General features: G+C 32.9%; 1 protein-coding gene across 1 annotated transcript; it reads left to right on the top strand.

Annotated features, from left to right (window-relative positions):
* Positions 1–7,737: 7,737 nt before the first annotated feature.
* On the top strand, positions 7,738–18,369 carry LOC134718241 (uncharacterized). Its single transcript, XM_063580736.1, has 2 exons — positions 7,738–7,784; positions 17,850–18,369. Exons 1-2 carry the CDS (start codon positions 7,744–7,746, stop codon positions 18,367–18,369), a joined length of 561 nt encoding a protein of 186 aa, XP_063436806.1. The 5' UTR covers positions 7,738–7,743.
* Positions 18,370–18,689: the final 320 nt, after the last annotated feature.

Here is an 18,689-nt window from a genome sequence, read left to right as displayed (position 1 = left end):
TGGCATGATTAATTCACTTCAATTCAATTCAAAGTTTTATTGCCATATAAACTTTACAGTTTGTGACATATAACAACAACAAAAACAAATAAAGACAATAACTAAGTAACTCAATATATATACACAAATTCAGGTAAATATTAAAGGGTCCCCTGTCCTCAGTTCCATTGACTTTTTTATAAAGGATCCTAGTTTATTCACTTGTGTTGGTGTTGATGGGTTAAGTATATATATAACTTTGTCATTGTCAGTGAGATTAGCAAATAAATTACTTTCTCTATTAATGCAATCAAAATATGTTAATCTAATATTTGAATTATGAGAACAATTTATTAGGAAATGTTTCTCATCATCTAGTACTTTACATTTTTTGCAAAGTCTCTCTTCGCGAGGAATTTTAAAATGCCTCCCTTTTTCAATTAATAATGAATGGTCACTGATTCTAAGTTTTGTAATTAATTTTCTAAATTCAAAGTTTGAGTTAGAGAGGTAAGGTTTGATCAATAGATTTGGCTCAAGTGCTTTATATAAATTTAATTTACTTTTATCATCAATAGATGTTAACTTATTTATCAACAGGTTGTTGTAGTATGAGTTTATTTGGGGTTTAATATAGCTTTTAAAATTTTTTAATTGTTTTAAATTATCACAGGTTTTTAGTCTATCTATATCAATGTTAGATTCAGAAAGAATATCTTTTGCAAAAGTGAACCATGAATAGGTGCCACTAGAATCCAAAGTTTTAGTTAATTGAAAAGATTCATGTAATAAGGGATTCAAATTTGAGGTGAAAAGCCTTGCTAAATACATAATAGTTTGGGTTTTTATATGACATTCAATAGGCAGTCTTCCCAATTCGTTCCTTGTACCAAAATCTGAGGCACTCTTGTTAGTGCCAAGGGTAAACTTGCAATACCCAAGATGCAAGTTTTCTATTGGAGTCTTGTCAATAAAATTAAATGGGTCCACAATTTTTCCAGAAACCAAAGCTCTTTTTTTAGCCTTGAAATATGTTATATATGAGTCCAAAAATGTTATTTCAGAATTATAAGTCAATATAGGTCTCACTAAGGTGTCAAATAAGTTACACTCTGATAGGAAGGCTGCCAAGAGAATTAGTATATGTTTTAATAGAGAACAAAACCTTTTTTGCCTTTTTTGTTAATTCAGCTGTACTATGACTAAGATTACCATTTGATTTAATCAGCAGACCCAAGTAAGGATATTCTGAAACATTCTCTATTTTTTTGTTTTTATATACAAGTATAGATGTTTCAGGCTTTTGCTTTGTTGTTGAAAAGACCATACTTTTTGTTTTATTTATGTTTATGGACTGCAGTAACTGTAGGGTAAGACTTAAATGACAAAAAAAACACAGTCTGGTCAATGTTCACCTCTCAAGGTCGTTTTAAAATCGGAAAATAGACGGGAAATGACAATTTTTCAGTGGGGTTGGGTTCAAACCCAGGAGAAGATGGATAATAAGAGCATATAAAGTGGAAATACCTGGAACTTGGTATCACAAATAATGTACCTGCCAACACTTCAAAATGCCCATTGCAGGATCCAGGGGGGTCGGGTGCATGGATGGGGTTGGAACCCCCTTTTTTGGACGATCAATGCATTTGAATTGGAGCATAAAGTTGACAACCCCCTCCCCCCTTTACTCTGGGTTGGGAACCCACTTTTTAAAATGGCTGGATCCGCCCCTGATGTATAAGATCACACACCAACTTATATCAGTCGATCCAAACCTTTACCTCTCACCACAGCCAGTCAAAAACACCAGATTCACCAACTCACTACAATATCAGACTCTCAGCACCAGAACAGATTAATACTTTAAGTACAGTTTTTTTTCCATACATAGTTGTACTCTGGAATTCACTTCCACAAAACATCATAAGTGTTTATTCTTTGGATCAGTTAAAAAAAACCTGATCCAAAGTCAGTATATTTAGATATTTATTTTACATATAAGTATATGTAAATCAGTTATTTTTTTATTTTTGCACAAATTAAATTTTTGATTTTTTCAATTGTTACTTTTTATTAACTGTCTGTTTGTGATGGGCTCACATAATTATATATATATATAATTATATAGTCATCAATGTGCTGATGGATCATTGTACATCGTAGATCTAGACTCTGGATATGTCAAAGTCAATGTATGTAAAATTTTGATTTTCAAAGGTCAAAATTGTCAAATAAATTGATGTGAATACACTGCGGTTATGTTGCTGCAAATAGTCTTCACCTTGACTTTTTACCATGCAAATCAAGGTTGCGGCAGACTTGCCGTAAAGTTTGATAGCCTTATATAGTTTGTGGTGAACTTCTCGCGAATATTTGTGGTGAACCTCTGGCGAACTTTGATAGCCTTATATAGTTTGTGGCGAACTTATTGCACTTTTTGTGGTGATCTTCTGGCAAACTTTCAAAGCCTTTTATAGTTTGCGGTGAATCTCTGGAAAAACAAGTAATTTGTAACACTAAAAATATAATAGTTATTATGGTGAGGTTGAATTTCCTCTAATCTATTCATCATCCACGCACGAACTTGTCTCAGAAAAAAAATATATCTCTGAACATTAATCTCAGTTTCAGGTATAGAGATGTGATTTTTTCTGAGACAAGTGCGTCACGGTTTGACCATCCACAAGAACTTGCGGTCATCCGATGTTCAGTATTTCAGTACTTTGATTAGTATTTTGAAAAGCCAATTGGAAGTCTAGTATGAAGATCTAAACTGAAACTTTTCACGAATTAGAAACTTTCAAGGAATCATTATGTTTCTGTTCTTTTCAATACAATTTTATTGGTTACTGTAGAACAGATTTAGCGTTTTGTGAGTTTATACATATTAATCTTTGACAGACGGTAATTTTGCATGTGATTAAAAACACTTTACCAAGTAAAACAACGTGTGTATGTATATTTTTTGTTATCGAAACCAAATACATAGTACATAGTACACAGTACACAGTACGAACACCATAAGCAAGCAGTCCGGTAATATCAAAATAAGGAGATGTGGTATGATTGGACAATTTGAAAACTCTCCATCAAAGTTCAAATGAAGTGAGTGTAAGGAATAAGACAACAGTTTGTTGTTTTTAAATAAGGGAGTGAGGAACAATATTAAACGAAGTAGTTGATAAGGATTGGAGTCGAACATGTGTCGAACGCATTTGCCTCAAGCGGGGTTTATCGAATTTTACAACCTCAGTGTTGACATCCTAGTGATTACTGTAGATATACTTCTTAGATCGCTCGACAAACCAGGCCTCGGAAATTATTTAACTTATAGGAAAAAGATATGGTAGAATTGCCAATGAGACAATTCCATCTCTATCATAGAATTTAACAACTATTATAGATCACCGTACGCCCTTCAATAATGAGCAAAAATTCACAGAAAGCTATAAAAGGCCCCGAAATAAAAAAAAATGTTAAACAATTCAAACGAGAAAAGTAGCGGTCTGATATATTTACATAACAATACACGGGAAAATAATATGATATACAGAAACAAACGATAACCAACGAGTTACATGTGACTTGGACAGGTACACAGAATGTGGCGAAGTTAAACACAAAGGCCGTAACTAGCCTCTTTTATTATTGAGGCAAAATATATTCGCCGAGTGTAGCGAGGCGAAAAAAAATTGGCGAAAGGTTTGGGGGCCGCTCAAGGCCCCAAGATGCTCTGAGAAAAATAACGCAAAATCTTGCATTCTAAGCATTTCCAAGACTTTTTCTTACATTGAAACGCAATTAATTTTTAGCTATTTCTTTGGACAATATTCCTGTCACAAAGCAAAAACATAGATTCATTGTACATGTTGTAATTTAAGACTTTTAGGTTTTACGGGGACAACATTAAAAGTATACCGATATGCAGGATAAAGCAAAACCCGAAATTCTCATAATCATTATGTCTGTCTGCTCTTGTCTTGTATTGTGCTTAATTCAAACTTTGGTGATTTTTTTACGACTAGGTTTAAATATAGTACAGTGCAGTATTATACTTTAAGTACTAGTACTGCTTAAGTCGACACTAAGGTCCATCTTGACCATGTTTTACGGTATTAATGATTCTTTTGTTGTCAAAGAACCTCCATCAACTATCAAGAGGAAGAACAGGAAAAAAAACTTTGGCCATTGATCATTTGTATTTTTTCTATGCATATTGACTTTGTGTGAGATAAGGTCCTGTGCACGTTTACTCCATATTCTTTTATTTTCTGTTTAAGGGTCACGACTTCATGCAAGTTTAAGCCTTCAATGTAAAATGTCATATGGCAATACATTGACGTTTTTTTAAAGATGATTTGATACCGGGAAATTGGTGGTCTTACTTTAATTTAAACCATGTCAGTTATCTAGTTTTATCTACAAAAAAGAGCCAGTTTTGTATTCTTTGATATCAAGTTCAATTCTCCATGCAGAAACGATTTTTTTTTCTATGTCCTGTAGCATCGTATATTCTTAAAATATTTTCTCGTACACTGTCTGAACATCGGTGGACATGCAACATTGCAAAACCATACTTTACAAATGAAAATCAACACTCTGCATACTATAGTTATAAAGTAGGACAATAAATGAACAAAAGACAAACCCAGGACACATAAGTACAAACAAAAGACCATCAACTCTGAAAACTGAAAGTAAAATAGAAACATGGATCATGAAAAACATGCAGGTGCGACATCAGAGAGTAAAGAGAACTTGCTTCTTGTAAGACACTTTCCGTGAAAACATGCAGGGGCGACATCAGAGAGTAAAGAGAACTTGCTTCTTGTAAGACACTTTCCGTGAAAACAATTCAGGTTGATATGAAGACAATCTTGTTTCAGTTCTTTTTTTTTTTTTTGAAATTTCCAACATGAGGCATTTTCCTCAACGTAGTTATGGCCCTGTACACATTGCTGGCGCCAAACCCTTCCCTAACCTAGAAACAGTGTTGAAACAGTACAACACATACACTAGTGTGCCAAAGTTTACGTAAATTTATTATAAGTCAAAACCTAATCAATATCCTATTAACTGATATTAATGTTATACAAGTATCTAATGCAAGTAATATTCAAATTTCCACTTTGGTCTCCAGAAGAGTGGTTTAAATATGTCTTATATTTATTGTTAGTTTTAACAATATTTTATTTCAAAAGTGCACAAAATATAATGGCAGTGGCTATTTGACCGGCACCGGCTAAATACCAAATTTGCTATTTGACCGGCACCGGCAAAATAGCAAATTTGCTATTTAGCCTGCACTGAATAAAACTATTCATTGATGTGATTAGCAGAGAAGAAAAAAGCTTAGTAATAACTTAAAATCATTTTATCACAATATGAAGCATTAGAAATATAGTACAATAATTTTTTTTTATTGAAGATGTTCATAAATAAATAATTTATAACTTTATAATATCAATTAAAAGCATGAAAACACGTTTGTATATACATTGTTGGTCTTTGCGTCGGAACTAAACACATTTATTCTAAAAACAGTTGTTGGCATGACACGGGTTATGTTCTTCTCATATATGTTATGATGGTATGATACTAAACCCCTTACGGGAAGGATTGTGCCTGATGTTCATATGATGAAATCATAATCTTTCAGTCAGTTTAATTGAAGTCTGGAGCTGGCATGTCAGTTAACTGCTAGTAGTCTGTTGTTATTTATTTATTATTGTCATTTTGTTTATTTTCTTTGGTTACATCTTCTGACATCAGACTCGGACTTCTCTTGAACTGAATTTTAATGTCCGTATTGTTATGCTTTTACTTTTCTACACTCATTAGAGGTATAGGGGGGGGGGGGGGGTTGAGATCTCACAAACATGTTTAACCCCGCCGCATTTTTGCGCCTGTCCCAAGTCAGGAGCCTCTGGCCTTTGTTAGTCTTGTATTATTTAAATTTTAGTTTCTTGTGTACAATTTGGAAATTAGTATGGCGTTCATTATCACTGACCTAGTATATATTTGTTTAGGGGCCAGCTGAAGGACGCCTCCGGGTGCGGGAATTTCTCGCTATATTGAAGACCTGTTGGTGACCTTCTGCTGTTGTGTTTTTTATTTTGGTCGGGTTGTTGTCTCTTTGACACATTCCCCATTTCCATTCTCAATTTTATTACTAAAAATATGTTTTTTTCTAAAATATTTATAAATCTGTGATACATCATTTCTCCACATTACCAAATTTTGCTGAACACTTTCTTATTACATTAAAGTCTTTGCGAAAAGAACGAGACCTCAAGACAAATGGTATATTTCAAAAGAGAACTCTGTTTCAGCATTAATTCTTGAATGATTCACCTGAATTTAAATATCAAGAGTTGGTGACACCATATGCTTGCCAAGTTGGGCATATATCCTGAAACAATTTTCACTACGGTCTGAGGTAAAACGGGAGCAGAAAGAGAGCAGTGATAGAGAAATATATGGACAACTACAACAAACAGTCATCGGTCTTCCAAAAAAGAGGACACGGAAAGCAATTGCGGACCATTTCATAAGAACAGATCCAAAGAAATCAGATTTCTTTTATTAGACGGTTTGTTGGAAGCGATTTAGCAAAAAAATGCTGCTGATAACAACATTTTAATAACAAAGGAACAAGTTGAAGCAAGACCTAAACTTGTAACTGCCTCTTGTATGGACTCAATTGTAAACATTGATTTACTCAAAAAGTATTGTCAAAAATATGCATGGAAAGCTATAAAGAGCATTTATGAAGAGAAATAAAAGAACCCTATGCACACATGATGCAGATTCAAAGGAAGCCAGTGTAATGTGTAGTTCAGTCCTGTTTGTCGAGTGGCAACATTTATCTTGTGCTAGATTAAAACAATCAGTTTAATTGAAGTCTGGAGCTGGCATGTCAGTTAACTGCTAGAGTAGTCTGTTGTTATTTATGTATAATTGTCATTTTGTTTATTTTCTTTGGTTACATCTTTTGACATCAGACTCGGACTTCTCTTGAATTGAATTTTACATGTACGTATTGTTATAAATGCGTTTATTTTTCTACGTTGGCTAGAGGAATAGGGGGAGGGTTGAGATCTCATAAACATGTTTAACCCCGCCGCATTTTTGCGCCTGTCCCAAGTCAGGAGCCTCTGGTCTTTGTTAGTCTTGTATTATTTTAATTTTAGTTTCTTGTGTACAAATTGTTTCTGTTTGTAAATTGATTCTTGTTTCCGCTCCTTGTTTTCTTGTTCTCGTGTTTCTTGTAGTGTTCTCACAATTAAATGTACATTTTACACTGCCTTTTTAAAATCTGGAATTTTATGGAGAAAAAAAATCACTAAGGGAGCTACCATTTGATTTTTATGGGGGGGGGCTAGGATGAAAAATTTTGTCCTGCATTTTTTTTCAGCTGTAATCTCTGTCCTGCCTTTTTATTTTTCACTCTGTTCGGTCCTGCCTTTTTTTTTTTTAGTTTATCCTGATTTTTTTTACCTAAATTGTCGTCCTGCCTTTTTTTTTTTGCAAGTGTCTCATCCTGCCTTTTTTTTTACTCAAAACTCCTGTCCTGCCTATTTTTTTCAAATTTCATCCTAGCCCCCCCCCCATAAAAATCAAATGGTAGCTCCCTAATTAGTTTTTTTTTAAAACTCCGTAAGTTTCGGGCCGGATACTCAACCGTAAAGAAATACACCCGGGGCATATTTACGTTGCTTAGATTCGCTAATTTGATTGGTTAATGAAATGATTTTGTCACGCATGTCAACTATAACTCTTTCCCTTAATTCGAGAAATATTGAGTAAGTCAGACGGGTTTTTTGAGTTTGAAGGAAAAAAAATAGAATTTAAATTATGGCAAATACAAATATTGAATTGACATTGAAATAGTTACACAGTTTATAAAAATACCAATCATTTAAATTTAGTACAATTATGAGTGGGTAAATTATCATAATCCAGAGTACATCCCTGATATTAAAGAGTATAATTATGTATCAACTTTTCCTGTGAATTTATACTGCTGTCGATGTTAATCTTTGTATATATATGCTATAAGAAATCACCCCTAGACGCGAATACATACTTGATGAGTGATAAATGATCCAATAAACGTAAACATCCTAATGTCAGAAAATATAAAATGGCCGACTCTATTACAAAGATCTTATATTTAATTGTTGATACGAATTAAACGTGCTTAAGTTACCAAAGGTGGCATTTTACTGCTCTAAAGCCCTTGATTCACAGCCAATTTTAATGTATGTGAAGATCAGTCAAATACAATAAACTGCCATGAAAGATGATTTGAGTGCGTTTGAGTCTTGTCTTCATGCAGGGTAGTACCCAGCAATTTTGGATTTGGCTCATTTATTTTATAAATTTTGACAAATATGTTTATTTTGACCTGTTGACAAATATAAGAATTATTCAAGAATATTCATTATTGATCCACAAAATTATTTCTCTTAACTATTACTAATAATTAGTATGCAATAAAAACTTTCAGCTGATATTTCAAGAGTCAACTCCCCTAGCCAGAGGTGGATTATGGTTAAAGACTGGGTCCCGACTCTGGGAAAATTTGGTTGAATATAAAATGAAGCAACTCTTTTAAGTAGTCAGTGCCCCCTCCCCTTTGTGAAAATTTATGGATCAGCCACTGCTAGGTCTAACCCCTTGGAAGTCCAGTGACAAATATTTTGTGTATATTCAGAACATAATATTGAATTAATACAGTGATATTGTTTGCCTTAAATTATTGGAGAATAAAGGCTTTTTCCCCTGGAGAAGAATCCCAATTTGAAAAAAAATGACAAAATTATTCCCAAAAAGACAATTTTTCTCCCAAACAGATCTGTCTCGGTAGAAATTGTGCATGAATTCAAACTGAAAAACACTCATTTAAACATTTTTCATGCCTAAAATGACTATATTTGCAGATTTGATAATATTATTGTTGCATTGCATGGATGCATGATTCTACTATATAGTTTAGGGCAGACTGGTGGCCCTAAATTCGGCCAGCGGCCCAAAAAAAATATTTGTGAATTCTCAATTCATGAAAATAAAATAAAAAACGGTATTTCCGGAAAAGTTTAGGACTTTATTTGTTATAGGTTGAAAAATATAGGCAAAGATGTTTATGAAGTATCCAATATTTTGACTTTAGTGGATTATGTCAACATGTGGTAAACAATTTTAGCAGCCGTATTCAATTGATTAAAATGTTATAGGATTATTTGATCTCGTAAAAGAAGATCGCCCAGCGGGTTGATCAAAAACATGTTTGTCAATATTGGTGTGAAAGCAGACCTCGGCTAAGAGCAAATTATTTGGACTAGTGCATCATGTACAATGATATTCATGTAATACAACTTCCCTGGTCTCAATCCAATAACTTTCAAGTAATCTGGTGATCATATCTATGAGATAAGAATCATATGTATGTCATAATCAGTAGCCTATCCATAATTATTCAAAATGTTTCAACTTCTTAAATCAGTGTAGAGGTTAAACTTTATATACATTTTCCGTTTTTACAGGAAAATGATATGATTTCGTCTTAGATTTTATGCATAAAAAATTCCCAATTGGGATAAAAATTCCCAATTTGATGTTCAAGGGACCCATTTGAAAACACCTGGAATCATCCCTGCATTGTCATTGCCAAGAATCTGTCCGGTTTAAGGGAGATAACTCAATTTGATAACAATTAATAGAATCGACAAGGATTATAACCCATCCTCGCTCCACATGCGGTTACATGATAATTTGACATGTGCGATAAGACGCACAATTGAGGGGTCGAACACCCGCTGTTTTGTAAAGATAATTTCAGTGAAAACCAATACCAGATGTTATCTATAAGATAATTTCGAATCATGTTTTCTTTATTTTGTTGCAGTTTGTTAAATGGATTGAAGGCCGGAAGGATCTTCGATCTATGTTAAAACCCGGGACTTCTAAAGAAGATTATAAGTCCTATTTAAAACGTCTCACGATGTTTGATCTCAATTGGTAAATGTTAGATGCATATAAATAAAAATAGATATTATTTTTTAAAATGAATTGAGCATCAAACTGACTGAAATGTAATTGAAATTTTAGTACAACTATTTCACATGTAATTGGCTGAAAGGCTGTTGTCTAACGATTCTTTTTTTTTATTCATATAATCTGATGTCCAGTAGTTGTCGTTTGTTTATGTGATTCACAAGTGTTTCTATTTTTTTTTTATATACATTAGACCGTTGGTTTTACACTAGTAATTTTTGTGGCCCTTTATAGCTTGCTGTTCGGTGTGAGACTAAGCTCCGTGCTGAACACCGTACCTTGACCTATAAAGGTTTATTTATAGAAATTGTGACTTGGATGGAGAGTTGTCTCATTGGCACTCATACCACAGCTTCCTATATACCTGGTACCTCAAGAATTCGAAATGTTTTTCATTTTATTTAATTTCAAACATTCATCGACAGTTCAAAATTATTAAATTTAACAGTATACTTTGAGTGCGGATAACAACACAATTCCTCGAGTAAAATAAAGTGTTGGTTAATGTCGGTCATATTTTTTTTCGTAAATTGTTTTGTTATGAATGTAGTCTTCTCAATTGAATAATCTTATATTTTTTCATGTTGGGGCCTTTTATAGCCGATTAAATGGTATGTGTTTCTCATTGCTGAAGGCCGTACGGTTGCCTATAATTAAATACGTCCACTTCATTTGAACTTTTGAGGATAGTTGTCTTATTGGCAATCATACCACATCTCTTTGTTTTTTTTAAATATTTTTTTGGATGTGTACTGGTGGATAATTTATCTTCAAATCGGTACTTTAGATCTTTTGTATTCTGTAGATAAGTTTCGTACCAATCTGACAAGGAAGCCTTTTCTACTAATTTCAACAGTTTTGTCGTGTGTTGTGCTTTAATACCACAGATATATTTGAGCACTCACAAACATTTTAACCCCGCTGAATATCACGGTTTCTAGTTCCGTTTTATAAAGCCAGGAACAAATTACTTGTAACTATATATGTGGTTGTCGTTTCTTGCTGTCTGAAATATTTATTTTCTTGGTGTTATTGATTAAGCATATACCTGTTCGTTTAATTGGGTTTCCCCCTATTTTCATTGTTTCGACATTTAACATATAATCTGTTATATAGCACGTTTCACCCACCGCATTTTTGTGCTTGTCCCAAGTAAGGAACATCTAGCCTTTGTTAGTCTTGTGTGCGTGCGTGCAAGTTTTTTTTTTTTTTAAACTTTGGTTCATTTATGTTACGGAGTTAGGTGTGGTGTTCTTTTTGATGAAATATAGTTAACTTTGTGTATAGGGGCAAACTAGCGCACGCGGAATATTCTTGTGTTGCATTTAAGACCAATTTGTGGATTTGGGCCGTTTTTTGCTCTTTGGTCGGATTGTTGTCTATCTTTTTTACACATTTTTCGTTTCCATTCTCATTGCCAATCATACCACCTCGTCTTATTTTGTAAATTATCGTATTAACTTCTAAGTTAAACCAGATATATAAATAAGTAGATATACAGTACATATATCTATGAATATCTATGGCGCTGTTTAAATCATTTATGAAGGAAAAGAAAGTGTTTCATACATCATGACAGCCAAATTATTCAATTAAAGTTTACAGAACCCTATATAGTAGTAGCCTGTGAATTTCGTGGATGGAGAGTAGGTCATCCCGTTAAAATTACATAATTAATATCTCAATAGAGACGTAAAAAATAATTAGAACAAAGGACGAAACAGATTTTTGTCAAACAACATTTTATATATGTATATGAAATAATTCTGTACATTAATAATAGAGTATATATCATGGAGGACAACTTTCAAAATAAATCATACATGCATTAAGATGATAATTTCATTTACAATGATCTATTAGAATTAAATTGTAAATTTTACGATTCTGATGATTTTTTAAATGAATATCAATACAAAATAAACAAATAAAAAGTCTAAAATATTTATAGTTAATGTTTAAAAAGCCAACCTCACCACTTCCTTATATATATACAAATATTAAAATCCGAAAATGTCTTTTAAATTTCCAAACGCATTTAATCCCATTAATTAAAAAAAAAGTGATTGTGTATTGATAATTAATACAATTCGTTTAGATTACGATTGCATCCTCATACTTTATTTAATATCGGTTATAAGCACGTGAAAACAGACACAAACAAAAACTTTGATTATAAATAACTTCAATTATAAAAACGTGAATTTCATATTATTTAGTGTTTTGTAATTCCTTCAGCCCTAAACATATAGTTAATACAAAACGTCGTTTAAACTATATCACATGAATTATTATGTCTCAGCGTGACTGTATAAATAAGATTGTGTAACAGGCTGCTATCTGTTTACACAAACAATGTATCCTGTTGTCAAATAAAAGTTGATAGAATAAAAACTTAAAATCGCCTACTTTTAAATCAAATTTGGTGCAAGTAGACAATAACCAATTTAAAAATAAACTACACCACATTAAACTATAACTTTTCATCTTTCTCTTGGTCTCAACAGGTAAGGAATGTCATCAGTAAAAGTATTTTATTTATTTTTTCAAAACTGACCACTTTTCTTAAAAATGACATTTTCTGCAAGAATAACGGCAAATGTAAGCCATTTGACATCCCTTTATGAAAAATCTAAATTTGTTGCATTAAGTTTAAACATTAATTTAAAATAATTTATATCACTAAAAATAAGACACATTAAGGATTATGATGATCTCAACAGTGAAGAAAAGAACTGAGAAGAAAATCGAATATCGTCTGTTAAAGATTATTTTCCATACAACTTCTATATAACGATTGTATCCATGTAGGGTATCTGAATTCACGCATGCGCAATGTCGACCGGACTGATTCTTGACAATGAGACCTCGGCTAAGAGCAAATTATTTGGACTAGTGCATCATGTACAATGATATTCATGTAATACAACTTCCCTGTTCTCAATCCAATAACTTTCAAGTAATCTGGTGATCATATCTATGAGATAAGAATCATATGTATGTCATAATCAGTAGCCTATCCATAATTATTCAAAATGTTTCAACTTCTTAAATCAGTGTAGAGGTTAAACTTTATATACATTTTCCGTTTTTACAGGAAAATGATATGATTTCGTCTTAGATTTTATGCATAAAAAATTCCCAATTGGGATAAAAATTCCCAATTTGATGTTCAAGGGACCCATTTGAAAACACCTGGAATCATCCCTGCATTGTTTCATTCATTCTCACAGCTCTTGGAGCCTCTAGTTATATTATGTAGGAAGTATGTGAACTTATGAATCTGGTGACTGGTGTGATTATGCTTGCTTGATGACAATGTGTGGGTAGGGTGAGAATGCTGACATAGGTTCTTTAATTGTAAACAAAATAAAAATATTTGAAACAACATGCATTAATATGAACATTGTAAAATAACTTGAATTTCTGACATAATGAAAATTAAATTGGAATACCCTCTATTTATAAATCAGTACAAATTATGGCTTTGTAAGCATCAATGCAAATTGTTGTTAAGTTAAATTATGTTTTTGAATTCCCCTTTTACATAATATGGCAAAGCATTCCTGTTTTTTATACCACTTATAAAGAAAAGAAATTCTACACATTTGACATTTACAAAATATCTAGAGTTCCTCTTTAAGTATTTCTTTTTGTGGAAGTTATTGAAAAAAACATTTTTATTGTTAATTTTTGTATATATTAACTCAGATAGAATTTTCTGATACATTGCCAGAAGATAGATTTGCCAATTTTTTAAAAAAATTTAAAAAATATTTAATGAAAAGTATCGGTTAAAACTGCCTATATTTGCGTAGATTGTTAAAGGGACACTAGCTACGAGATATGTAAAAAATATATTAAAGTTTGATTTTTTCTGTTCAATTAATAATGAAATTGAAATGGTAAAATAACAATTTGCTTTTTGCAGCCAAAAAGGATCAATTTTGTCAAATTACGCTGAGAAACATTGATAATTAGTCATTCACATGCAAGTGAATTAGTCGACCTCTTTCAATCCGTATTTATGTGAACTTCAATTTAACCCCTAGCTAGAGATTGACAACGCATGCATTGTACGTGTACTGGTTATTTTTAAAAGAAAAAGAATGTCAACAATGAAAGTGAAACTACGGTAAATCATTTGATTACTAATTTGATGCACTTAAAAACAATGAGAAACATCTATTTTTAATCTATAAAATAAAATCAAACAGACCTATAAAAATCCAATTGCACGTGTTGGTTTTATCTATTCATATCTTTATTAATGTTTGCATCGCTTATATGGTCATCTGAGGTCAAATCGATAGTTAATTAGATGGCGTCAGTGGACTAAAATACATACAAAACGAACCTATATATCATCTACCCCATGCTCTGTAAACTTTATTTTAGACTTTTGATAGTTTGGATAAATGTTTTACATAGTTATAAATCAAATATGAGAATTTGAGTCAAATTGGTGACCATGATTTTGACAGCTAGTGCCCCTTTAAAGAAACACTTTTTTGTGAATAAAAAAAAAATTTTAGATAGAATTTTGAAATAAAATATGAGAAGGTCCTAAGGTAATGACTGAATGTTGTTTTCTGATCTATATATGAGAAATTCTCTATCATTTCTTTTTAATAAAAATTACCTTTGGAGTTATCTACCCTTCAATTACTAAGTTAACAATTTGAATTTGAACGAACTTATGTATTTGTTTCTTGCATAAATGAGAATAAATCACTTGTTTTACTTTATTCAGATAAAGAGTTGAATCCATAAATTTATCTAAAAATTGACAGATTTAAGCAAAGAACTAGACCTAAAGTGAACTCATGTGCAGATCCAGCCATTTTCAAAAGTGGAGGGGAGTGGGTTCCAACCATATTTTCCTGTTCTTATGCATTGGTCGCTTAAAAAAAGGGGTCCAACCTCTGGACACCCTCTGGATCAGCCAGTGGTGAACTGCTATTTTACAATCCAAAATGGTAGTATACTGGTATCTATACTAAGTATTCTGGACATTTTAGTCATGAAAAACATCAAAGATGTAATTCAAACAAAGTTGTGTCACTCTGTTACATTAAAATTCAATAATTCTTTTTATTAAAACACGATCACTTACATACACTTTGTAACTATTAAAAAAAGTGAAACAAAAAATTAAATCCGTAACAAAATAAAATGTATATAAAATGGGTCTGGCAGAATGAAGGATACAATAAACTGTACTAATTAAAAATGTTTAAATATAAATTCAAAAATTACCATTAGAAAGAAATATTTTAAGAATTATGAAAAAGCATGTGTGAACAAATTAGTTTTCAGTTTTATTCTTAAAACCTTTAATAGAATGAATGTTTTGTAGATCCTATTCATGAACTATTTAGTTCTCTGAGTTAACAAATGCCTTCTTTCAATTGAAAAAACTTGACCATTTATGTTTTACATGGTTTGTGAGTATCTTACCTGGCCGTAGACCCTTGGTTAGTTGTATCAGTGGCCAAAAATAGGAACCGTAAATAATGCACTTTAACAATCAGTGCATATAAAAGCCTAGTTTTATCTAGTGTTTGAATAAGGGCTTGTAAGGAGAAGTGTCTGTGTCTGGTATTAATCTACCAGCTTTCTTTTGTGATTTTAATATCCTATTTAAACCCTCACAGCTGCAACTCCAAACTACAATGTATACAACAATATACAAGATATATTAAGGGACCAATATTGATAAATGTAAAAATCAATGTTGGATAACCAAACTTGCAGCAGTTAAACGCCCCCACCCCACCCCCAAACCATTTGATTTCAGTTTGTTATCCTACATTGATCTTTTGATGTCGTCCCTATTTTAAGTATAATAGAAAAAAAATTTGCAGTCTTGATTAAGAAATTTCTTAATCTTTAAAAGTAGATATACTCACTTGCTCCTAGATGAAATTTTTGAGCATAATTGAGGTATTTAGTTTTAAAATTTGTCTGATGATCCTGCCTGCAAACAAAGATGGCAGACATGCCTTAAAAAGAATATAGGGACAATGCAGGCTTTGGCTTTAACTTGGAAACTAAAGCATTAAGAGCAAATCTGATGCTCAGGTAAAAATTTTGATCAGGTTGAGATTGATCCACCCTAAAATTATCAGCTGAATCAGACAATTCGTTGTTGGGTTGATGACCCTGAATTGGTAATTTTAAGGAAAATTTGTGGTTATTTTGAATATTATTAAAAATAGAAATATACTGTAAACAGCAAGAATGTTTTTCAAAGAAACACCTACAAAAAGTCAAATCACCCAAAATGCCATGCAATTGACTCCTAAGGGATGCCTATTTACTGATAATATAAATATAATTCATCACTTTTAGAAGACAATATAAAAAAGAAGATGTGGTATGATTGCCAATGAGACAACTATCCACAAAAGACTAAAATGACAGACATTAACAACTATAGGTCACCGTACGGCCTTCAACAATGAGCATGCAAAGCCCATACCGCATAGTCAGCTATAAAAGGCCCCGATAAGACAATGCAAAACAATTCAATGAGAAAACTTACGGCCTTGTTTATGTAAAAAAAATGAACGAAAAACAAGTATGTTTTAGTTTCTTGTGTATAATTCGGAGTTTAGTATGACGTCCATAATCACTGTACTATTATGCATATTTTTAGGGGCCAGCTGAAGGACACCTACGGGTGCGGGAATTCTCGCTACATTGAAGACCCATTGGTTGCCTTCAGCTGTTGTCTGCTCTATGGTCGGGTGGTTGTCGCTTTGACATATTCACCATTTCCTTTCTCAATTTTATGTATACACATAAACAAACGACAACCACTGAATTACAGGCTCCTGACTTGGGACAGGCATATAAATAATGTGGCGGGTTAATTTAAAACATGTTAGCAGGATCCCAACCCTCCCTCTAACCTGGGACAGTGGTATAACAGTACAACATAAGAACGAACTAAAAAAATCAGTTGAAAAAGGCTTATAAAATCATCAGATGGGTAAAATTACAAGTGGATGTTTACTTCAGTTGAAACATGTTTGAAATTGCTTACTAGAATTTCATTGTCAATTATAAATTAATCTGAAAAAGTATTGTGAAGACTTGCCATGGTTTTAGCTTCCATCTAAATCAAACAACTGTCAACAAAACATTTAGATGTCTTATTTCATAGGTTGGAAGCAATTTATGGAAAAATTCTGCTGAACATAATACTAGCTGTATAGCGGCTTATTTTCACGGAGTCTTAAATTTCGCTCATTTATGCAGATAGAACAAAATGTAAATGCATAAGTATTGATACAAGTTTTGAATTCGCCAAAGTGATAAACCGCCAAAATATTTTGTTTACTTTATTCATTAAAAATTGATAAATTTTACACTGGAAAAAAACATGTTATTTGGTATACCTTATTACCAATAACTCTCAAAATCACCACTACAGCTGAGTGGGTTTCACTTGTTTAATTGAATAATGTATTAATGATCATAAATTCTCTTAGCTACCAGTTACAAATGTTGTTTCAAGTTAACCTCAGTCATGGTCTATTGACTTAATTTGCAATTTTTGCTAGATAAATTCACCACATTTATTTTTCTGTCAGAAACATTATACTATGTCAAAAATTTGATCACAAACCAAATTCAGAAGGTGAGTCAAGTTTGAATGTTTTATCCAAACTTGCACCAAATGTTCAGGGTTTGACTACTGCGGTCGTATGGGGCTGGGCTCATCAAAGCATTTTATTGTAACTTATTGTTGTCTACTTATTAACAAACATAACTAAGATCATTTAACTCTTCTGTATTTTCAGACAAAACGACAAAAAAAGCAAGAAAATGACTGGTATACTGTGTATGGTGAGAGAGTTCGTCAACTTAGTAGGTCTGTGTCCGTATGGTCCTTCGGTAAGATCATGTTTTGAGTCGGAGAGGTCACCCCAGGTTCAAGGTTTGTGGTGTTTAGAACGTGTTCCTTCCCCTGTGGTGGAGTCTCCTGAGCTACCAAGGGCTGCTGACCCGGAGCAGTGTTTGGTGGAAGCACCCCGTGTTGCATTGTTTTCAGCAATGCCATTTGAGGTAGAAGTCATTTCTACTTTGGATGACACTGTTGAAAATGATACAGCGGTGTTTGAGGAGGTAGAGGAACATGAGTTGGTTTTCGACACAGATGATGCTGACCTTTTCTCAACCTGGGAACAGGAGCAGCAGCAGGCTGATCAGTTTTGGGTGGATTTAGAGAGGAAAGTTCTTCAGGTTTCAGAAGATTTGGAGGCCCTATCTGAGGATTGTGGTGAGGTAAGACACAGGTTGGAGAGTGATGATGAGAGTTGAGACTCTGCAGATGTTCGGCGCAAACTTGGAAAGTGAGGGTCGAAATCTGCAGATGCAGTATGTACATGTAATCTCCAGGGTTTTACCTTGCTGTGGTCCTTTGGATTTAGAAGAATGTGTAAGTGATGTGGAGGAGCTGTCTCTAGAGGATGACGAGGTCTTTACTGATGAGCAGGATATAGTTGTAATTTGGGATGAGGAAGGCAGAGCAGCTATGAGGAGAGTTTGGTTCAGGAGGCATTTCATGAAGAGTCATAGTCTGAATGGTTTTTGGAGGTCTTTAAGAGGGTACAGTTTGAGGTGTCGGATGTTTCAGCTTA

This window comes from Mytilus trossulus, chromosome 5, assembly GCF_036588685.1.
Source record: "Mytilus trossulus isolate FHL-02 chromosome 5, PNRI_Mtr1.1.1.hap1, whole genome shotgun sequence".
Taxonomy (NCBI): domain Eukaryota; kingdom Metazoa; phylum Mollusca; class Bivalvia; order Mytilida; family Mytilidae; genus Mytilus; species Mytilus trossulus.
This window is presented reverse-complemented; position numbering and strand designations above follow the sequence as displayed.